Source organism: Aythya fuligula, chromosome Z (assembly GCF_009819795.1).
Source record: "Aythya fuligula isolate bAytFul2 chromosome Z, bAytFul2.pri, whole genome shotgun sequence".
In the NCBI taxonomy this organism is placed as follows: domain Eukaryota; kingdom Metazoa; phylum Chordata; class Aves; order Anseriformes; family Anatidae; genus Aythya; species Aythya fuligula.
The window spans coordinates 13,002,413-13,027,186 of NC_045593.1; the positions used below are offsets into that span (position 1 = coordinate 13,002,413).

Genomic DNA, 24,774 nt, shown 5'->3' on the forward strand with positions numbered 1-24,774 from the left:
TTTAAGGATTATAAAATATTTGATAGCCTTACACTATGCCTCTTTTTAGTACAAGCTAGCATACTCATGTATTTTATCATTTATTTGGAAAAACACAGGAACAGTGTTATGTAATCATGTGGAGGCTTTTCAGCTTCCCAGTCCGGAATATGGAATGAAGAAGCCGTCCCTGCTCCGTGTGTGGGTGTGTGATCCTCCAGTTCTTCCTGGGTTCTGATTTTGCATTTCTAATGAAGCTGAACTGACAAAGCGTGAAAGTGGTCTAAAAGGAAAAACAAAGAAAGTGCCCCTGTTCTCACTGTGCCAAGACTCATCAATATTCCAGCAGCTCGGCTTTCCTCTCTTGTCTGATGTGTTTTTATTTTTTTTTTTTTTTCAGAGCTGGGCTGAGTCTCCTCCCCTTTCCTTAACTTACAGGGATAGTAAGTTGCTGTATTCCCAGCACATGCAGATTGTCAGTTTTCTCTGTCTCCCACTCGCTGAACTGCTGTATCTGCTGGGAAATTCCTGCCGTATCTGCCACCTCCATTTGTGTACAACACTGCAAATCTGAAAAGGTGAGCTGATCCATTAATCTGCTGGGGCTTGGGGAACGGAGTCTTCTTTTTTCTCTCTCCTCCTTTGTATGTTACTTAATGTAATGATACTTTTGCCTACAACCATGTTCTCTCTTGCTCTTACTGTTAAACTATAGAGGACAGACTAGATGTGTGAATTGTCTTGGAAACAAAAGGCACTGTGAATGAATCTGTGTTTTACAAAATACTGAAAATTAATTGGTTTGAAAAAATCCTTCTTGCACACAGTAGTTGTGTCCAAGCTGGAATATGTAGTAATGTAAATACCTAGTTCAGTCTACGAATGCTTTCACTCTAACAAGTTAAGCATGCATCATTCCATCACACAGATTTTTGTACTCAAGTGCCAATGTTCCAACATAAGGTAATTCAAAAAGCAGTGATAAAATCCCACCAAAATAAATTTGTTACAATGTGGTATTTTCTGTAAGACAGACTGTTTCAAAACCCTGTGTATTTATAGTTTAACCGCTTCCTAAAAAAGGTATTTAAGCACTAGACTTATTATGATGTTACAGTTGCATTGTGTATAAATAGAGACAGATTTCACTGGAAACTACTAACTCTGAACATTTATGAATTTCTAATTTCATCATAAAATCATGATTAATGAACACTTAGAAAACTGGATTTTCAGCCAGGAAAACACTTTGTGCAGACTCTTTTATTAAATAAGTTCATGCTAAGGAGACATAAATATTTAATCTTTAAACAAACAAACAAAAATAATATTTTAATGAAGGATTTTTAATACTAAAACATTTTAGGGTTGATTCAGTATTTGATTTCTTAAAATCAGATTATGTCCCCATAGTTGCTGTTGGACCAGGCTAGACATTACTCTGCAATGTGAACTTGTATTATGGTCAGAAGCGACAGGCTAAGTGGGATATAACATACGATGCTTTACAGATGTGGTCTAAATAGTTTATACACTTCAAACATGAACGTTATCAACATAAAACTGTCAAAGGCATATCTTCTAAATTGTGGTTGAGGGATAAATAAACTATTCCTGCTGGGTTTTGCCATGTGAAAAGGAGGAATTCAGACAATGCAGTCAACCATTTGAAAACATCTGAAATGCAGAACGTTTTAAATGTTCCATTTCAAGCAAAATATCTCTCTCCATTGGTTAGAGTAAAGGTGAGCTTGATTTTTTTTTTTTTTTAAGATGGTGTGGACCAATGAAAAGTAAGGCTGACAGATAGTTTTAAACGTTGTAATTACTTATACTTCCAGGTGCTGTACCCATTTTATGTTACTATATCTCTAGCAACTGGAAAAAAAAATACAGAATTACAGCAAATTCAGATTAATTTCTGAAGACAGGATACCTATCTGAACAGCTCATAAAATCATTTTCAAAGAGTTCTTCTCACAGCCAACAGCTTAGATGTTTCAAATAATACAAGTTGTACTGAAACATGAAGAATAACCGCTTCCATGTAAACATATGGCTAACCATTCCTCTGAAATCTTATTTCTTGTCTTACAGGTTTCTCCAGTACCTCCCACGGAAAAGGGTCTCTCACTTTTCTGAAGGGATTTTGACAGAAGTTAATTGTAAGAGAAAACTTTCTGCAAGACAGATGACTAAAGGGAACGGAGAAGATCCCAAAAGTGGAAGTAGGATGGAACGCTTTCAACAAGGAGTCCGGAAACGTACACTTCTGGCCAAAAAAAAGGTGCAGAGCATAACAAAGGATGATGTTAAAAGTTACTTATTGAGGAATGCCTTTGTGCTCTTCACCGTTGTTGCTGTGATTCTTGGTGAGTAATTTGTTCAATAGGAATATTCTGTTCTCCAATGCATTTGACAGTGACAATTTGACTGGGCAATTTGCATTACAAAAAAGATCCCAAATTCTTCTGAACTGATAAGAGTGTTCTGGCTTGGAGAGTTTGGGCTCTGACACCAGCACGTTGAACTTTTGCAAAGAGCCATTTTAATTATTCTAGGGAAAATTGTGATGAAGGAAATCAGCTGTTCTATGGATTCCCCTCTTAAGGAACCAGGTACAATAGCTGAATGGAGTATTCTCAGCAAAAGCTTCTACCAAAAAAATTTGCAGCAAAATGCTTAAGACGTAATTTTTATTTACCTAATCTAGCCAAAACTAAAACCTTGCAATCATAAACAGAAGTCCTAAATGAATTAATTTAAAATTAAAGGGTGACATTTCTGAGCAAAGTTCTTTATCAGAGCCTCAATCTTTCTAGTTTTCCCTTGACAAATACAAACCTATCAAACCTAAGTACAAGCTTATGCTTGTTCAGTTGCTCACAATCTTACACATGCATCTTTCAGATGCAATTGGGGCAACAATAGAAATGCTACTTGTTCAAAGGACTGCAAGATATCACCTGATTAAATACCTTTTTTAGAACATATTGAATCCAGAATATTAAATAGCACTTAGATTTGGAATGCAAAAAAAGTGTGTATTTAAAATACAGCTACACATTTTGTTCACATAAGAGAATAAAAATACATCTACCCATTTTGTTCACATAAGAAAAAGAATAATCTGACCAAAAAATGTTTAAAAATCAAAATTTACTTAATATAATTATGTGATCACGTCTGGTCATCTTGCTTTAAATACAGATTAATTTTCTACATGGTACCACCATATGTTCCAAGAAATTATATTCCTTATAGTGTGAGCATTATTATTTTACCATACATTTTTCTTTTTATCTTCTGATCAGTTTAGGTATGAAACTGTGAATCTGATCATCAAAACCCAAATGTTAACACTTAAAGATAAGGGTATAAGTCCTAAACCTACATAGGCCCTAATGCTAATGATGATGCTGTTTAGCATAGATCTACTTGTTCTATGTCTTTCTTAAGGAATTTACATTTCAGGGATTTATTATTATTTTGTTTGACACCACTACCGCAAGATTATTTTAAATTACTTTCAGCTTTCATAGTCTTTTTCTACAAGAGAGATTTGCATAAGGGTAAAATGAAGTACTTTGTTGCTGTAACAGAAAAACCATTCTCTCATGTTTATCTGTATTGTTTGATCAAAAGTGCTTTTCATTCCTAACTAAGAAATTGTTCAATGCAAAAAAAAAAAAAAAAAAAAAAAAAGAACCCCTACCATTCATATCAAGGATATAAAGTGTAGGCATTCTATCTACAATTTTCAGGAAAGCAGAACAAACCAAGCAGGTCTTGAAACACCCTCCAACTGCTAAGAAATACAATTCTTCTATCAATATCTGTCTTTACTGGACAACAAGACTAAAGCACTTACAATTGTTTCACTGTCACATAGCTCCAGTGTCACAGACCTCCATAAACTTGGCAATGTGGGAACAGAAATGTAGTCTCAACAAGTGTGTTTACAGTAACTACATGTTCCAATTAGCTTTAGATGAGTAGTGACAAATGAGAGTCCATAGCTTTGCTAGCACCTACAACCATTTCAGAGTACTAGTAAGGCTGGAACAAGCTGGAGAATTGAAAATATGCATCTTAAGATGACTAAAGCTGCTAAAATTATGCTCGTGAACCAGACATATCTGGTGTAATGTTCAGAAAAGAATCTGTTCATTACTGTTATGGAATATTCCAAAATTTTCTCCCATTTCTGGTGTAGTTTTATAGTATACTCATGACTAAAACAGCAAGTTCACACTTGACAGCTCATATAAAGGTAAAACTTCTATTTTGGGAAATTTTTCACTGTTGTGGAAATATTCAGAAGTAGGGAACAAGTAGGGAACAAGTAGGGAAAAATTGGTTTGGAAAAGTATTTTTGGTTGAACTGCATCTGTCTAGTTTGGCAAGAGCAAAACTTCTACCATCTCTCAGGCGTTTGGTGATCTAAGCAAAATCAGATGATGGGCTTTTCTAGCAGACAGTAATTAACATCGCAAAATTAATGCACCAGTTAACACCTCTAACTGCCTCATCGAAGATGCTCATATGTAAATATAGGTGGAAACCAAACTATACTCAGGTCAAGGTTGAATCATTTAAAAGAAAATATACTTAATGCTCTCTGTAATCAACAAATAGAGACATCAGTTTCTAAGGCTGTCAGTCCGGTAATGTTCATAAAGACTCAACTCAGGAAAACTCAAATTTTATCTTAAAAGAGTGCAACATTTCCTCAGAAACATTTCTTTTAGGTCACTTTTGCCAAGGGATTAAGATGAAAAAGCCTGTTTAATAGAAAGCATTTCTGAATTCTTTGCTGGGCAGGATTGATGCTAGTAGTAGTCAGGTGTATAAGATCGTGTCTTAGCCCGGTTTTAGGACTGTAGCTTGTAGTAGGCATTTGAGTTTGCCAGATAATTTTGTGCCTGTGGAAATAAGCATGAAGCTGCAACATGCTTTTTTTTTTTTTTTTTTTTTTTTTTGGTTATGTTTTGTTTATTTTTGTTTTTGTTTTTGTTTTGCATATGGCTATTTTACAGACAAAGCAGAGAATTTCTGGCATGCCCATAATAAGGAAAATATAACCACCTACCCTAACTTCTGCTGGTAATCCAATTCTGAACTAATTTCTAAAGTAAATTTACTAGTTGCTCCAATACAAAAACAATTACTCTTTAATAACGTAATTACAAACATGCCAAAAGTTATAACTCACATTGAGAATTACTTGCACACCATTCTTTCTTTCCCAAAAACCTAAAGAAAGATCTTCTTACTTCACATTTTGGACATTATTGCATCATTATTATGATGCATCATTATTATAATTGTTGCCAATTTTAGGGAAATTTCAAAGCCTTTGAAAAACTTTGAGAAAAAGTGCTCAGCAAAGCGAGTTACAATGAAATTTTTCAAATTCTGCTGGCCCACCTAGAAATATTAAATTAGTTTTTGTGGGTTTTTTTGAAGTGAATCTTGGCAAAAGCCAAAAGATGGGTGAAGTGAATTGGGGAAGCTGACCACTGGTGAATTCAGGGCATCACAATGAGCAGGAGCAATTTTAGGTATGCTAGAGGTCTGGTGGCTCATGGAAAATCTGCAGGAAGTCTTACAAACTTTTAAGTGTTAGCCAAATTACTGGAAAAATCACAGAGGCTGCCCTTTCTCCCATGTTACTTAACTTCATCATCCAGTCCCCAAAATACCGTCCTTTCAGACACCTTCCTCTAGCAGACACTTGATTCTCTGCTACCTTCTGCTTTTCCAAAACTGCTAAAGTCCAGACTTTATTCTGGAAGGACTTTTAAATGCCCAAGAATCTCTTGTGAATTCTGAACTTATACTGAAGGAAAGATCACAGTGCACAGAGGTCCTGAGAAGCTGTTCACAGAGAGGAAGGATGTGAAGTACTATAAAAAGTAGTTTTTGCATAGGTCAGAGGCTATCATAGCCCTTTTCAAAGGGGACAGGAATGGAGCATGTTCTGGAAGCTGGTTTGGGTTTCTGGCTGTGTGAAACTGCTTCCAGTCCTCTGAAATTCAGGCAATCTCACAGTGAATGTGAGAGGTCCATACGTCTATACCAAGTCTGTTCTACAACAGCATGTACCATATGTAGGATCCCCAAACTTTCCAATATCCTCTTAAAAACAAAAACAAACAAACAAACAAAAAAGAAAAAAAAAAAAAGAAAAAAAAAAAGAAAAAGCTAGCTTAAATTACAGGGTGAAGATAGCAGTGATGAAGGCATTTCCAATGTCCCTATGGCCCCAAAAAAGTAGCGTTATAAAGTCTGCAGATGATTGGTGTTTTCGTCCATCCCTATGGTGGCAGGGAGGGGTTCAGAGAGGACACGGAAAGCCCACCTGTTAAACACGTGGCTCCGGGGCTGGTGCCAACGCAGAAATCTTGGGTTTTTTGATCATGGGGCACTTTACTCAGCACCTGGCCTGATGGCCGCAGACGGGTCCCTATCTTTTAGGGGAAAAAGGATCCTGGGCCAGGAACTGGCAGGGCTCATTGAGAGGGCTTTAAACTAGGTAGGAAGGGGGATGGGGCTGAGGCTAGGATTGTTGGGGCTGTGCCAGGGGGAACAATGGCAAGGCCGGAGGATAAGGCAATGGCCCAGCTGAAGTGCATCTACACCAATGCACGCAGCATGGGTAACAAACAGGAGGAGCTGGAAGCCATTGTGCGGCAGGCAGGCTACGACTTGGTTGCCATCACGGAGACGTGGTGGGACCAGTCTCATGACTGGAGTGCTGCAATGCCTGGCTATAAGCTCTATAGAAGGGACAGGCAGCATAGAAGGGGTGGTGGTGTGGCTCTCTATATTAGAGAGTCTTTCGAGGTTGTAGAACTCGAGGTTGGGAATGACAAGGTCGAGTCCCTTTGGGTTAGGATCGGCAGGGACAACAAGGCTAGTGTCCTGGTCGGGGTCTGCTATAGACCGCCGAACCAGGATGAGGAGACGGATGAGGAATTCTACAGGCAGCTGACAGAGGTTGCAAAATCATCAGCCCTTGTACTCGTGGGGGACTTCAACTTCCCTGACATATCCTGGAAGCACAACACAGCCCTGAGAAAGCAGTCTAGGAGGTTTCTGGAGAGCGTGGAAGATAGCTTCCTGACGCAGCTGGTTAGTGAACCTACCAGGGGTGGTGCCCCGCTAGACCTTCTCTTCACAAACAGAGAAGGACTGGTGGAGGACGTGATCGTCGGGAGCTGTCTCGGGCAGAGTGACCACGCAATGGTGGAGTTCACTATTCTTGGCGAGGCCAGGAAGGGGACCAGTAAAACCGCTGTATTGGACTTTTGGAGGGCTGACTTTGAGCTGCTCAGGACACTAGTTGGTGGAGTCCCTTGGGAGGTGGTTCTGAAGGGCAGAGGGGTCCAGGAAGGCTGGGCGCTCTTCAAGAGGGAAGTCTTAATGGCGCAGGAACGGTCTGTCCCCACGTGCCCAAAGACGAGCTGGCGGGGAAGAAGACCGGCCTGGCTCAACAGAGAATTGTGGCTTGATCTTAGGAGGAAAAAGAGGGTTTATAAGCTTTGGAAAAGTGGGCAGGCCACTAAGGAGGACTTTAAAGAAGTAGCGAGGCTGTGCAGGGATAAAATTAGGAAGGCCAAAGCTCATCTGGAGCTCAATCTGGCTACTGCCGTTAAAGATAACAAAAAACGTTTCTATAAATACATCAACACAAAAAGGAGGACTAAGGAGAATCTCCATCCTTTACTGGATGCGGGGGGAAACTTAGTTACAAGAGATGAGGAAAAGGCGGAGGTGCTCAATGCCTTCTTTGCCTCAGTCTTTAGCGGCAATACCGGATGTTCTCTGGATACTCAGTACCCTGAGCTGGTGGAAGGGGATGGGGAGCAGGATGTGGCCCTCACTATCCATGAAGAACTGGTTGGTGACCTGCTACGGCACTTAGATATGCACAAGTCGATGGGGCCGGATGGGATCTACCCAAGGGTACTGAGGGAACTGGCAGAGGAACTGGCCAAGCCACTGTCCATCATTTATCAACAGTCCTGGCTATCGGGGGAGGTCCCAATCGACTGGCGGCTAGCAAACGTGACGCCCATCTACAAGAAGGGCCGGAGGGCAGACCCGGGAAACTACAGGCCTGTCAGTTTGACCTCAGTGCCAGGAAAGCTCATGGAGCAGATCCTCCTGAGAGTCATCATGCAGCACTTGCAGGGGAAGCAGGCGATCAGGCCCAGTCAGCATGGCTTTATGAAAGGCAGGTCATGCCTGACGAACCTGATCTCCTTCTATGACAGAGTGACGCGCTGGGTGGATGAGGGAAAGGCTGTGGATGTGGTCTACCTTGACTTCAGCAAGGCTTTTGACACCGTCTCCCACAGCATTCTCCTCAAGAAACTGGCTGCTCTTGCCTTGGACTGGCGCACGCTTCGTTGGGTTAGAAACTGGCTGGATAGCCGGGCCCAAAGAGTCGTGGTAAATGGAGCCAAGTCCAGTTGGAGGCCAGTCACTAGTGGCGTCCCCCAGGGCTCGGTGCTGGGGCCGGTCCTCTTTAATATCTTCATCGATGATCTGGACGAGGGCATCGAGTGCACCCTTAGTAAGTTCACAGATGACACCAAGTTAGGTGCGTGTGTCGATCTGCTTGAGGGTAGGAAAGCTCTGCAGGAGGATCTGGATAGGCTGCACCGATGGGCTGAGGTCAACTGCATGAAGTTTAACAAGGCCAAGTGCCGGGTCCTGCTCCTGGGGCGCAATAACCCCAAGCAGAGCTACAGGCTGGGAGAGGAATGGTTGGAGAGCTGCCAGGCAGAGAAGGACCTGGGAGTGATGGTGGATAGTCGGCTGAATATGAGCCAGCAGTGTGCTCAGGTGGCCAAGAAGGCCAACGGCATCCTGGCTTGTATCAGGAACAGCGTGACCAGCAGGGCTAGGGAGGTGATCGTCCCCCTGTACTCAGCTCTGGTGAGGCCGCACCTCGAGTACTGTGTTCAGTTTTGGGCCCCTCGCTACAAGAAGGACATCGAGGTGCTTGAGTGGGTGCAGAGAAGGGCGACGAAGCTGGTGAGGGGCCTGGAGAACAAGTCCTACGAGGAGCGGCTGAGGGAGCTGGGCTTGTTCAGCCTGGAGAAGAGGATGCTCAGGGGTGACCTTATCGCTCTTTTTAGGTACCTCAAGGGAGGCTGTAGTGAGGTGGGGGTTGGCCTGTTCTCCCACGTGCCTGGTGACAGGATGAGGGGGAATGGGTTTAAGTTGAGCCAGGGGAGTTTTAGGTTAGATGTTAGGAAGAACTTCTTCACTGAAAGGGTTGTGAGGCACTGGAACAGGCTGCCCAGGGAAGTGGTGGAGTCACCATCCCTGGAAGTCTTCAAAAGACGCTTAGATGTAGAGCTTAGGGATATGGTTTAGTGGAGGGCTGTTAGCATTAGGTTGGAGGTTGGACTCGATGACCTTGAGGTCTCTTCCAACCTAGAAAATTCTGTGATTCTGTGATTCTGTGATCCTTCATAATACAGAAGGGGGCAGTGGTGGGAGGGAGGGAATGGGGGGAAAGATCTAAAAGATCTGGACCACAAAAAGCTGTGCAGAGCAGCAAATTCACCTATTTCAACACACAACTTGTCCAGACAGCAATTTAAAATGTGTCTTAAGAGGAATAAGTCTGTGATACATGGTTAGATGGAACCACTGGATAACACCCACAAAAAAAAAAAAAAAAAAAGACTTTCTCTTGTGTATTAAAATGACATCTTTTCTGCTAGTGGTAGGTCCTCTGTATCCAATGAAGAGAAGGGAATTTGACCCCATTATACACTGGCAATGTGCACTGTGACAGTGCTCAAGGCAGCCTTGGTAAAATTTGCATGAGAACAAAGCAAAGATCCATCACTGTAAGCAAAACAGCTGTGGGAGGTGAATCCTAGGTGAGAGAATATGGTAAAATATAAAGAGAGAAATGTAATACTGGACAAAAGGATAAGACGTATACAAGAAAATCAAGACAGCTTAGAAACAGCTAAGGAGAAATTCATTCTATTTATGCTGAACTCAGAGGCTGTCTTTGTCTCCATGCTCTCCTAAAGAACCTGTCCAGCATGATTGCTCCTTTTTACTGTGAACTTTACTAGCAATATACTGAAAACAAATATATAGCAATAAATCCCTAAGCCAAGATTAATTTTATTTGAAGTTAAGAAATATTTATAGTTTTGTGGAAAATAAATAAATAAATAAATAAACAGACAACGTATGGTCCTTTAAACGGTGCAACACTTAAAAATTAAAACATGGTCTTCTTCAAAAAGGGGTAAGAAGTATAGAAATACAAAGAAGTGTAATTCTGCTATCTAGTATCCAGTAATAAATGTCAGATGGTGAAACTGTTAAGCTAGTTTAACAGGTACTTGTAAAATAAAATTATGTACATTTATTATCACAGTCTTAATGTCTTATCATACACTCTGGTGTTAATGAAATGAAACAACCCTAGTTGTCAGACTGCCATACATAGTGTAGTAACATCAGTACACATGGCTGCTCTGTGAATCACAGCTGTGCACTCAGTAATAGTGCAGATATTATTAAAGATACAAAATATGATAAATATTATATTACTAATTTCCTATTTGCTCTAATTTGACAAATCAGTGGTCTAGTGAAGTGGTGCTGAAAAGTAACATTTCTGAGTGGTCATAAATCAATCCAAATAAACAATCATTCACTGCTCTCTCCATACAGTCTGTGGAAATGTAGGCATTGATGGCCTTCTCAAATCTCTCTCTAGAAATTCAATTTAATTTGATTTATGTAATACTACTTCATAAAAGCAGATTTCATGGTTATGGGTGGAATTCAGAACATTAACAGAGCCACTTAGAGTGTTCATGTGATTTCTAAAAGATTTAATGAAAAAATTCCGTGTAATGCTAGTACAACATAACACTCATATTATCAAAGCAGAAATAACAATAGAAAAATTGGCTATATTAAAGACCATTAAGAAACAATTTGGGGTTGTATGAGCATCAGAGAGGACTAAAAAAGACATTTTCAGCAGCAAATCATCTAGTGTTAGAGCTGGCCAGTCCATTCCACTTTTCAACATGTGTGCACTGTAGTCACTATGGTGACTGCAAAGCACTACAAAATCATAAGCATGGTGCTACTGACTTGTATGCTGAGTAAATGTTTAACATCAGCTTCTTACCAGCACCCTAGCTATTTGAAAGACTCAAATGAGTTGTCATTTGCACTGGAATGTCTTTCAGTTGGCCAAAACGAAGGTATAGATGAAGATGGCATATTCAGTTATTTATTCCTGAAACTTTCATTCTTCCAGTGTGAATCTGTTACATAGTACTCTTGAAATAATCAGGCATCTAAAAAATTCTGTGGGTTTTATGATATCAAAGCAAAAGTAGTTGTATTTTTAGGTGAATCAAGATAAAGTGTGTTTGAAAAAGTATGCAAAGAAACCCAATATGAATGAGGTAAATAAAGAAATTCAATCTTCTGAATAAGGTAAAAAAAAAAAAAAAAAAAAAGAAAATTAAAAAAAAAAAAACGGAAAAGACAAATATAGACATTCTGATGTTTTGTACTGCAGTGTTGATTTTCAGGTCAGGATAAATAGCTACTGGGAGATATTAATTATCTTTCTCATTTTTTTTCATGTCTTCTTTAAAAAGTGAGAACCAGCAACTGCATAAAATAATACATGCAGTCACATTAGCTGTATATATCCTCTGTCAATCCTCCAAATTATGGTGCATTACATTCAGACTTTGTATGTTATTTATCTTCAGATTAGAACTCAGTATCCTTGGGATTTACCATGTTTTGTCATCTATTTGTTGCCTGAATTAATATAGCCCTGTTCAGCCTGGACCTTTCAAGCAATAAGATAATCTAAGTGATAAATTAAAATAATAATAATAATAATAAATGTAAAGAGCTAAGAGATTTCTTGCTTGTATGATAATTTCTTGAAACTTCTCCATATTCACAGAGTATGCTAATGTCTATAATGTGTATTATGAAGCAAATAGGCTCCTAAACATGCAGTTTTAATTCATATCATTGACACAACAATGACCCCCCCCCCCCAAAAAAAAAAAAAAAAAAGTGTTTGGAATAGGGAAGATACTATGAAAAATAGGGAAAGAAAGGAAATTATTCCTGGTAAATTTCAGTAAGTGCTGGATTACTCCATTTATTACATCAACCCAAGAGAGCTGGAATTGTACTGACACTGTGTGTACTTTTAAACAACATGATGAAAACCCAGAATATATAAGCTCTTTAAAGCCACGCAAAGTAAGTATATTTTGATAAGAGATTTTATAAAATGTTTTTGGATTAAAAAATAATAATAATAATCAGTCCATGGAACTATAAAAGAGTGAAAAGGAAAACATTTAAAAATGTTTTAAAAGGAAAGGAGGCAAAGAAAAACAGAAAGACAACATGAGAATCAGAAGGATACAAAAGTGTTATTGCTATCCATGCATTGTAGTTGTACTCCCATGATCTTTCTCTGGCAGTAGTTATATCCACCTTTTGAACCTCGTCTAATTCCTTAAACTGAAGAAATTAATTTTCTTTTGTTACATTTCACATGGCTACCTACTCTTTATTGGTATTGTTATAAGATCATAAATGGAAATCAGCTTAGCAGTTATACACTCTGTGTTTGGTATTCACCATTTTGATAACTTGGTATAACAGAAAATTCATTTGTTCAAGAAAGGTCTATAAAAGGTGGGACTTACATGATAAGTATAATTTACACTGATCCTTCAAACTGGCTGTAGTAAGTATTTCTGCCATTCACAAGGACCAGATTAAAAAATACAGAAGTTACAATTGTGTGAGTATAACAGGGCTGTTAATAAAGAAATTTCTGGGAGTACTAACAAAAGACCATTGATGAATTAGACTGCTGCATATTTTTTGATGTTTTTTTGAAATCTTTTTATTTTTACATACATGGAACAAAAAAGGATGTACTACCTAGCTTTTCAAAGTCTGAAATGTAAGGGAAGCTACATGTGGAATCCAAAGCTCAGACCCAGATGTCTTTATAGTGCATGGATGAGAGAGGGCAGATTCAAAAGGTGACCCCACAAGTGCACAAAGCAAATATGTAAATGCTTAAAACTTGCCAGGAGGAAGGCAGGATTGAAGCAGATTACATTCCCACTCCTTGCTGAGTGAGTAAGAACCATGCCAGATATTTTCACCTAATCAAGATCCAGAAACAGATGAACCCTCACCTTGGGAATGGTGTCAACAGTGCTTGAGGAACTGGCTCACACTTTTCCTTTAAAAAATGAAGTTACAGGATGGATTCCACCATTCGTTTCAAAGTTCTGTCATTGGGCAGAATGAAATGCAAGACTTCTAAAGGCAAATGTGTATACCAAATACATATACCTAATGGCTAAAACAAGCAAGGAGCCCCAGGTTGTTAAGCAAAACTTGAAGCAAGAACAGTAACACAGAGCATCCCAAATCCAGCTGATTTTCTGCACGTGTGTGTCAGACATGTTCAGATCAGTTTCTAGGCCCCCTGTACTTACACTGGGTAAAGGCAAATTGATGTTTAGGTTATGGCAATTCCGAGAAAAACACAAACAGAACTGTGAGAAGTGATGGGTCTTCCAAAATGAATGGATTAACTTTAATGTTATTAACTTTATGGATTCCCAGCACTAAGCTTTTTTACCTAGAGGGACTTTGAAGGTCACAATTTGGACTCAGGTACTTACTTTGTGATTAAGTATTGTTCCAGGTGCCAGTTTCCCTTTGCTGTTTTTGTGACCTTTAAGGTAGAGAAATTCTTCCATTCTGAATAATGACTAACAGTAAGAAGAGGGTAACTATATATATAGCCTGTATGCCAGCTATATCCAAATCAATTCTCTGTGGTACATTTTCAGAATCACAGACCACCCACTGTATCCCTCAAGTGACAACTTGTAAGAAGTCAGTCAGTTAAAAAGCTCATATGAGACTTCTTTTGAATCAACTGAAATAAAACAGTTTTGAAATTCATTTATTGAAAGAGGCTGTTGAACAGCATACTGAATAGATGGGAAATGCTAGTTAAGTATATTTTCATTGAAGTCATAATAGGGAAAGAGAGGCTCACTTAACAAAATCAAATAGCTAGAGACTTGAAAGCATCCTAGCTGTCTTTTTGAAAAGATTATGTGACTCCATAAATTTCAGTCACAAACCTAAATGTGTTATTGAAAGAATATACTGGGTGATAAATCTAAATAAGGGATTACAGTAATACTTAAACCTGATATTGCAGAAATCTTGTATTCTAGAACAGGAAATCCTTCTCAGTCTGTCCAGGTTGTTTGCATGTGTCAGCAAAATACTGGATGAGAAAGAATCTTTAAAATCTTCCAGGGAAGTCTGCCACATGAGTTATGTTCCATGACCAAACAGTTCTGGCACAGGCGTATCTTGATTCAACAAAAACTTAATCCTCAGTGGCAAACACCTCAATTACAGATTTAGACTATCAGCACTAAGTTAAATTAACAGGTGGTTTTGTAGGAATGAGAAGTTGGGCTAGCTCCACAGAGATATGAATGCGTAATGTGAACCTCCCACAAATGATCATATAAAACTGCACATCAAGGAAGCCAAGCCTGTAATGAAGTGTTTTGAGATATATGTCTAAGGTGGAATTTTAAAAACTCAAATAAAGGCAACTATCAAGGTCTAACCTCAGGCTCTCTGTTAGAGTACACCAGAAATTCTTCAGAGTAGAACTGTTTTCTGAGTACATTTGCACAACGTTCTTGGCATTGAGAGATCTCAATCTCATTGACTGATTCCTGAGTGTTGTTGTACTGTAAAAAAAAAAAAAAAAAAAAAAAAAAAAAAAAAAAAACATAATAATACAGATGGGCAGATATAACTGTTGAAGAGAAAAAAGGAATTTGGTGCTGTTAAGGACTATGTCAGCTTCCTGTTGAGGAAAAACAGGCAGGAAAGTAACTATGTAAACTTTACAAGAGATCAGCCTTCTTATCTGTTGGGAATTATTTTTTATGGGAGTAAAAACAAGAGCATTAGTCAAGAAGGTGGAGCTGCAAAGTAAACCCAGGCATGAAAAAAGTTATGACAGTAATTTTGTAAAACACTAAGTAATATCTTAACTCTAGACAATACTTCAGAAAATGTACCCTGACATTTTTTTTTAATGCTGGATCTTTTTTTTATGAGAAAGACAAAATTCATGAATTTTACTGGAATTATATGTCATTTTATGCAGCAAAACCAGTTGTAGTCTGTCTTTCAATAAAGTATTTTGTGTGAGAATGAAATTAGGAATATAGAAAATACAGAAACACTTCTAGAAAGACAAGGGAAAAATCAAGGAAAAAAAAAAAAAAAAAAAAAAAGACCAACAGAGAAGCCTAGGTTGGACAAAAAGAGAATGATATTTTTGATGTGTTATCAAAGGGAGAAAATTGAGTGGGGAAGAAAGGCAAACGAACTAAATAACTAGAACATGGAAACAATGTTACAAGGATAACAGTGGAGCCAAAAAGCAGCAGAGCACAGATTTCAATGGTTTGTTGGTGGTGCTGGTGGCATTTTTGTCTGCTTAAATTTTCTTACAGCACTCAGATGTTTTTATATCCTCAGATTTAGTACACAAAATATCCTCATATAGGCTGTATCTCATAAAGCAGTGATTTTACTTATTGCTTAGTTACATCAGTTCTTCTGCACAGCTCCATACACCTCATTCACACCATATGCCTTCTGTCCACAAAATCCAAGGAAGAGATGCTATGTCTGCAGCTGAAAACAATGTGTGAGTTGCCCAGTCATAGCTATCAAGGTGTTTCAGAAGTTCAGGCCCCTAAAGTTAGTCATTAACAGGCAGACGATTTGAGTCTCCTAAGTTTGAGATGCAAACTCAGTGCCCTGCAAAACTATATTAACTTAGTTATAAATGCTTATAAAATACATGAAAATTACAAAATGCCTCTTGATCTCTGCAAATTGTACCCGCAGAGGTACAAGTTACAAGTCTGTTACAAATCTTGTGTGATTTTGGAAGGTAACAGCCCTCAATGAATGAAGGAGATCTTCAGGGTCAGGGTCAGGAGGCAAGCGCTGTTGACTCAATGGCTGCAGCACTGCCACTCTGCCTCCACTTGGTACAGTTGGGAGCACCATGGCACACGTGTGATGCCTGAGGAAGGGTAGCACAGCAACTTCTCTTCTGATACAGGGAACAACTCTTTGACATCAGTGTAACTCTTACTCCAGTTTACATTTGTTTTTCTCCAGATATGTCTCTTTTTATAGCCTTAGAATTCTATCCAGAAGGAATCTGAGGCTTTTTGTCTGCTGTTTCTGATCTTTCACAGCTTAATTGAAGCAGGAGTTTCAGCTGAATCCCTTGATGTCTGGGAGTCTTAGAAAGCCCCAAGTTTCATGGGTGCATGCGCAGCAGACTCTGTAGGATGTAGGTAATGACCAGCCTGCCACCACCACTACATGCCACCCAGGACTCCCAGGGGTAGCCCACTTGTGTACAATAGTATAGTGCATCCTGACTCAAACAGGTTTGGTTCTGGTTTTGGTTTTGTTTGTTTTTATACACAGATAAACCAGGTAGTTCTTTTTTTTTTTTTTTTTTTTTTTTTTTTTTTTTTTTTTCCCAGAAGAATTAAGTTAATATTTTGCTTTTAGAACTGTCCCACGCCACAGTCTCATATCACAGGCTTCTGGGTTCCAAGCAGGTCTAGGATATTTGTCTCTCTCAAAGGACTTCTCCCCTGACTTCTGTCAGCATCTCTCTTCAGCAAAGGAAACAGATCTGTTTGTGTCCAAATTGACCCATAATCTGCTTCACTATATTGACCTGTGAGAGCTACTTTGAGCACAGCTCATGAACATCATGGCATTAAAAGTGCAGGAACACATCACAGGGATATTCAGCTATAGATGTGAGATTCTCTGATGGGCCTCTATCATTTGAGAGCTGTAGAGAAAAGTCAGCTAATTTATTAGGCCAATTCATACCAGGTCTTCTTCAGGTCTCAAAAAGAGCAGCAAGTGCTTGTTGAAAATAATTAGTCCTCAGAAAGAGAGAATTGAAGAAACTCCAAGATACCTATTATCCCCAATTCTGGATGGCTTGTGAGGAAGTGTAACTGATAAGGTTGCTTAAGGGTATGTTTTTGTGATCAATTAATCCAGTCTTACTCTGCCATAGGTTGCATACTTATAGCCCCAACTGTTTTTTGTTTGTTTGTTTGTTTGTTTGTTTTCTCCACTTTCAATTACACCAGCACTCCTGCCATCCAGCACAGCAGTAAACAAGTCCACAGAAGTAAACTGGCAGAAAACTGTCCCAGTAAAAATAGTTCCTCTCTAGTTCAGCTCCCAGATTAGATCATCTCAGTATTTGACAAGTACAAGTGCACTAAAGCAGTAAAAATTTGGATCAGTTTAACCTGTAGCAATTTGGTGCTCTCTACAACATAATCCCCCTCAGTTTGATGCCATATGTGCCCATCCTTACCTTTGCTTTTTTGCCCACCACAGGACTTCCAGGAGTAAACAGCCTGGAATTACCTCTCCTGAACCAAGGGGACTTTCCTATTTTGGGAACGAAGACTCACAGAGAGCTTTTTCAGTTATCCCACCAAATACACTTTATGTTAAAGAGCTTTAGAGAGATCTTACGCGTCTAGGATAAAAAAGGTTGAGGAAATGTAATAAGGCAGCACTGATGACTATACATGTATAATAAAAGATATAGTTCTCAAATGCTTAAGAGCAGTAACAGCTACAAACATAAACTGAATAAGTAACTAAAAGTAACCATCTAGCTACTAAACAACAGTTAGCATAATGAGCCAATCTTTAAGATAAAATTGGTAAAAATAACAACCCCACCACCACCACCACACACACAAAATAATAGTACTAAAGAAAAAATTGCTGCAGTATTTAAGTATCTAATATTTATGTTAGGCACCTAGCATTTTGGTTCATCAAAATGGCATCAAAAGGATGCCCACATAAGGAAAACCAGAAAGGAAGAAAGGATCAGGTAGTATAAAGGAGAGTAAGGGGAATAGGAAGCGAGGAGAAGGGTAAGTATAAACTTGTGAAAGCAAAAATAGATGAAGAGCTTATGAACTATTATTGTCGGCAACTTAAAGTATTTCTTATCATTTAGAGAGGTTATTTACCTGTTTGCCTCAAGTAAATACAGTTGAAACCTTATCTGAAAATGGCTGTTAGAAGAAAAGGTGTCAGAACAAAATGCTAAATTAAGCAGAAACAAATGACCCAAAGAACAAAAGCATTCATTCCAAGGCTCTGCAAGAACATAAGAATGAAATGGTTGTGCAGCTAACAAAAATATACAATGTCCCATTAAACTGGTAGGAGCCTGATTCTCTTACTGGCTGTAGCCCAACTTCTGTTATAGAACAAAATGTTATTTGCTTACTGGTTACAAGATATTCAGAAAGATCGCTCTTAACAGTAGTTATTTTAGTGATCATTCTACCTAGTCTAAGGTAATCTTTCCCAATTATAATGAAACTTTTTATTTCTTGCTTGAAAAGAAAAAGTCTATATGCCCACTGTTAAAGAAAAGGATATTGACACAGATCTCATTTAGCAGTGTTTTGAGATTTACTGGTAAGAATCAGAAGATCTTATTTAAAGGGCAATTTTTACACTGTTAATATATCATCTAGTAATTTCCCCTTGAAAGATGTTTGAGTGATTTATGATCAATTAAAGAATAAAACTGCTAGATTTTGTACTTTCTGCATGAAAATATAGAGAGCATAGGCATTATAAAAATATACACACCAAATAATTTTATGGGTTTATTTCCTGTGTGTTTCTGATGCAAGAGAGAGGAAACACTGATAAGGATTCATTATAAAAATTCAGAATTCACTTATTTAACAGAATTGTTGCTATTGTTCACTTAAAATACCATGCCATTTCTTAGAAGCTTCCTTATTGCCTTGAAATAATCAGTTAGTTGAATCAGGGAAAAAACAAACAAACAAACAAACAAACAAAAAGCTGTCCTCCACTCTTTATTAAATTTTCATACCTAATTCATCTAAATAGGTTAAGGAGGAGGATAGAGACTTCCCTAAAGTTTTTAAGTAAGCATTTAGATCTGGGTAAAACCCAGTCTATCATCTTCTAGGAGTTATGGTTAATTTTTTTAACTGATGTGGTGTTTTAAACCCATGAGTGGGTGTACAACATTTATCTATTTCATCTATATAACACAAAGAATTGTGTGAAACAGTTTTCTACCTCTGTAAGACCAAGGTATTTTGTAATGTAGTTAAGAAACTTTTCACTTTTTCCTTGAAGTATTTTAAAGTTCATTTGTAAATGAACTTTAGGAAAAAAAAAAAAAAAAAAAACAAGCAAACAAAAGGATTCTGTTAAGAAATCTACGCTTTCTTGCAGTGTGGATATGGTACACCATTGTTGTGGTTTAACCCAGCCAGCAGCTAAACACCACACAGCCGTTCACTCACCCTTCCCCCTCCCTCTCTGGGATGGGGGAGAGAAATGGGAAAGTGAAGCCTATGAGTTGACATAAAGACAGTTTATTAAGACAGGAAAATAATAATAGCAACAATAATAATAGCAATAATGATGATAATAGTACTACTAATAATAATGTGTACAAAATAAGTGATGCAGAATGTAATTGCTCGCCACCCGCTGACCGATGCCCAGCCTAACCCCGAGCAACCGCCCACCCCTCCCTGGTTAACCACCCCTATATATTGTTCAGCATGATGTCAGATGGTATGGAATACCCCTTTGGCCAATTTAGGTCAGCTGTCCTGCCTGGGTCTGTCCCCTCCAAGCTCCTGCTGCACCCCCAGCCTGCCCGCTGGCAGGACAGAGTGAGAAGCTGAAACGTCCTTGAGTTGGTGTAAGCACTGCTCTGCAACAATTAAAACACAGGCATGTTATCAGCACTCTTCTCATCCTAATCCAAAACATAGCACCCTACCAGCTACTAGGAAGAAAATTAACTCTGTCCTAACTGAAACCAGGACATATATCCACCCCTTATTCCATACCATTTATGTCATGCTCAGGTTACACTCTTTCTAATACATTCTAATTAGTCACCATTTTCATCTAGGGTATATAGCAATCATGGTATTGACAATATACAGTATTATATAATAATTAACATGATACAATTCAACTCATGGGCTATTCTCACCCAGTATTAAATCCCCTTGAGGTACACACCAGACCTCCCCATTCTTTTGCATTACCCACCAAGTGCATCCAGGTCCCTGAGCAAAAGCAATCCCACGAATGGGTTTGCCTTTTCTTGAGGCAGGAGTAGCCCAGACTGTCTTACCCAACGCATTTCTTAAAGGAACTACAGGAACTTTATCCCCTTCTACAGTATGAAACAGGTTTGATTGGGCAGGTCCAGCTCGGCTGGCAGATCCCCTAGTATTGACTAACCAGATGGCCTTTGCCAAATGTGTATCCCAATTGTTGAATGTCCCAGCACCCATTGTTTTCAGTGTAATCTTTAATAGTCCACTGTATCGTTCGACTTTCCCAGAAGCTGGTGCATGATAGGGGATGTGATACACTCACAGGAGGAAAATTAACTCTGTCCTAACTAAAACCAGGACAACCATTTACCATTTGGGAAGTTAGGCTCTAATATCTTAGATTAGTTGTCCTTTTCTGTTATTGAGGGCAGACAGAAACCTGCACAACAGGTTGTGGGAGCATATTTCACACAAGGCTTTGTTTCATTACAATTTTCAGAATTAATCAGAAACTTGAAACTTTTACAGAGAAAGGCCAGCTCCAGTATTTACTCTTCTCAGTCTTGACTGTGGGGCTCGCTTATCAGTACAACACTAACCATGCACAGGCGTGGATGTTTGTTGAAATACTGTACAACTTCCAAAAGTTTAGTACCTCATACCATGTCTAATTTCCAAAATTCATGTTGATACTTTTCTTTGTGCCTGTCTTTAAATTATCATGTTATCATAAAGGTTTTAAACCTGTGAACGTTGGCCCTAAATTTAGAGCTATCTTATCAACTTCCACTTGTCTGTTTCAATCTTATATTTTTTTGTTAATAAAACTTTGACATGAGTTAATATCTAGTACCTAGATATTTAAACTGAGAACTGAAAAAGAAATTTATTCTTCATATTTTCTAAAATCAAGAGAGGATGGTAAAACCATGCTATTCTTCTTTCTTTAACAGACTAAAAACAAAAAATTCATTTCTTAAATTCCTTCTTCTGTACTCAAGATCACTATGTTAACACAATTTTCAGGCCTTTGAAGCAATAGTAATTATATTTTACAGGTAGGGAAACTGAGTCAGGGGAAGTTGTTTTGGCTTCACATAGATCAATGCTAAGATTAAGGCTAAAGAATTAGTAACCATCAGATGTCAGCCCAGGTCACCAGGGCACATTCCTTCCATGTAGTAGAATTTTTTTCTAGTAAACTGCAGTGGTGGGCAATACTGTAATAATGCACAAAACATATTAGGACAAAAAAAAAAAAAAAAAAAAAGCTCAACAGATTTGCATGGTGCTTCAGGAACTCACTCTCACTACCAACAGTATTCAATGAAACGGCCATCTGCTTGGGCCCTGATTCTTTCTTAACACACTTTGTACAGCTTGGACAGTAGAGGACCAGATAATAAAGCCCTTACAGTATAGCATAAGGACTAGTTCTTATAGCAGCCTTAGAAGCCCTCACTAACTTCACAGAGGCTTTGTACTGGTGCAGAGATTAATCCATGTGGAACTAATTGCAGGACTGCAGCCTAAGTAAGAGACTGGTCTATCTCTATTTGCTTGTTATCCAGTTGTCAAAATGTACTGCTCATTAAGTGCAGAAACAAAGGGTCCAGATGAATTCTTTATATCTGAGAAATGTGTTTTCCATATAAAAAGAAAATAAGCAGTAACACTGCAGTGGAATTTAAAATATTACTGAAAATAAAGGAACATTAATGCAGGTTTTCTGAGACCCTTTCTCTATGTGGTTTGTGATCTACTTTTACTTTAAAAATAATCTATGCAAAATGCACTTTAACTACCTGAGTCCATGGAATATGAATGAGGCTAAAATAAATACTTTCCACTACCATACCTCTCTTCTGTAGTGTGAACTCCATGATTTGTTCCAGTTGTACTCTAATCACTTTTCCTCCATCCTGTAATATTGGAGTTTTCTGTCCTACTTTTTTCTGGACTCTTCCAACCTAAACAATCTGCTAAATCCCTAGCAGCATGATCAGACAGACAGGGGTCACTAATATGAGGGTTTTATCACCAGCAGATGGTAATGAGCTGGTGTAGAGGAGGCATAACTGTATATTTTACCTTGAAAATTTTGACACAAATATATTATCTACTGTATAGATTTATAGATTTACAAATCAAAAATCCTGTTTAAAAAAAAAACAAACAAACAAACAAACAAAAAAAAACAACAACAAAAAGCATGAAGTGATAAGAACTGGACCTAGTCAATGTTATTGCACCATCAGCTCTAGAAGTGAACCTGAGTGCTCTACTGCCTATCATCACTGAGGATGCAGTTCCATTAAAAGTTTTAGGACACCTGAGTTTACTTGGCTGCCAAAAAGGGCAGTCACACTTTTTCAAGGCACATTTCTACCTATTCCTTTGTGGAGCTACCAAATCTTGTGCAGCCATGTGAACAAGTCACCTCAGTGATTTGACCTGGCTGAAAATTAACCCAGTAAAATAAATTATTTCTGCAACAGTAACAATTCTCTGATCCAACTTTCTATACAGGGGCAATTAGCATAAATGACAGTGCTAGACATTGGGCAAGAAGTCAGGAGTGCAAAAGACAGATAGTTGAATTTCACTACCTTTATCGTTAAGGAGTGCTCAAGATACAGCTATGTGTTGCTCAGCTGGATATAGAAGACCTACATCATATAGGCACCAAACTACTTACTGCTCAGCACATTGTAATGAGTAGTGTTAATTAAGCAAATAATGAAGTAAGAAAATAAGGCAATTCATGCCAGGTGAGGAAATCCCAGCTGAGAAGCGTGAGTTGCCACACATCAGCCTGCCTATGGCTTCCATTTTTAAATATCTGTCAAGTACCATTTATCTGTTCCTAGCAAGATAAATGGATTTAGGCACTCCCTCACCCCACAGCCTCAGGCATTGAAACCCACCACTTAATTATCCAGCAAGACCTTGTAACACCCATTAAATGCTTCTTTGCATGTGCTTGTGTGTCTGAAGGTAGGCATGTGTAAAGCCTACTTATATCCTGGTGCTGTTTTGCTGGGTAAAGACCTAACCACAAGGGGATTCTCAGCTAAGTCTCTCCTGGTTATCTCATCCAATCTGAAGCATGTCTACAGGATCAGGCCCAACAGAGAAAACAGGCATGAACAAGACTTCTGAGAGTTGGTGACTAGTATACATATGCATTTCATATATGATTACACTCAAAATCTCAGAAGTCAAAGCACTCTGCTGCAGTCGTAGAGACTGTTTCCCTTTCATTAACACTCAAAATGTACCTTTTACACAAATCCTGATTTTATAAAATTGAAATGCAATCAACCTTCTGGATCTGTTACAGTGAAAAATAATTCATTGGCTTCAGTAGGACTACTCATATAAGTAGCTGATATTTGGGAGAGCAAATCAGGAGTGCAATCCAGAGCATAGTAAAAAATGCATATTGCAATCAGGTATGTCAACTAACTAATATATACATATACATGTTTAGATGTTACTACTACTATAAAATAACGTTATGACTATCTTTTCTCTCTCTCCAGGTGTAATTCTTGGATTTTCTCTCCGTTCATACAAGATGAGCTATCGGGAAGTCAAGTACTTTTCCTTTCCAGGAGAACTACTCATGAGAATGCTGCAAATGCTGGTCTTGCCACTAATTGTGTCCAGCTTAGTCACAGGTAAGCAAAAAAAAATTATTCTGAAGTTTTCTTTTAATTACATTGATAAACATGTACACAGTGAATAACAAAACAACAGAAAATAATATTCCAAGTGCTAGAACAGAAGCATTAAGAATTACAGGGAAGGAAGGAGGGAAGGAAGGAAACACTGTTTCTGTTGTTAATTTCATGTGATCATTTATGTCTTGCCATTCCACCTAAGTTTCATGAAAGACCTCTCTTTTATGGATATTCAGGATGTAACTGTGATGTGTTTATCCTATTAATTATCTGAAGAAAAAAAAAAAAAAAGAAAGAAAGTAAATACTTTACACTATCAGCAAATTAGTGGTACATCTTGGAGAAACTAATCATAGCATTTGCTGTGTTGTTCTAGGGCCTAAACACCCAACATATTACCTCATTGCCTCTGGATCCTCTGAAAATTAAGCCTTACTCTATTCCACTGATTTTCAAACATTTTAATATTAGGATCTCCTGTAAAATACAAATGAGTCCAGACCCTAATTTCAAGGACACCTAAGACTACGTACATATATAAACTGTTAATCTAACAGCAGAAAACTAGGGTATTCGGAGTTGTAAAATTGTTTGCCTTCACATACTTCAAGGAGAAGGAAAAGCTTGCTTCTGTATACACGTATTATATGAATACTGAAACTAGATAAATTTATGAATCTTGTAGTAGAAACAATAATAGGCTTTATTCCCAACCAGTGTATAATTCTGTTGCCCATTATTTCTCATATCTCCTTACTGTCTTCTCGCCCCTTTCA

At 38.3% G+C, this 24,774-nt stretch overlaps 1 protein-coding gene across 1 annotated transcript in view; it reads left to right on the forward strand.

Moving 5' to 3' along the window:
• Nucleotides 1–400: 400 nt before the first annotated feature.
• Nucleotides 401–24,774, forward strand: part of SLC1A3 (solute carrier family 1 member 3) — a 65,509-nt gene continuing 41,135 nt past the window's right edge. The window contains exons 1-3 of the mRNA XM_032205691.1: nucleotides 401–557; nucleotides 2,077–2,351; nucleotides 23,858–23,995. Of these exons, the coding sequence (XP_032061582.1) occupies nucleotides 2,171–2,351; nucleotides 23,858–23,995 (319 nt within the window). The 5' untranslated portion in view covers nucleotides 401–557; nucleotides 2,077–2,170. The remainder of the gene's footprint in view (nucleotides 558–2,076; nucleotides 2,352–23,857; nucleotides 23,996–24,774) is intronic.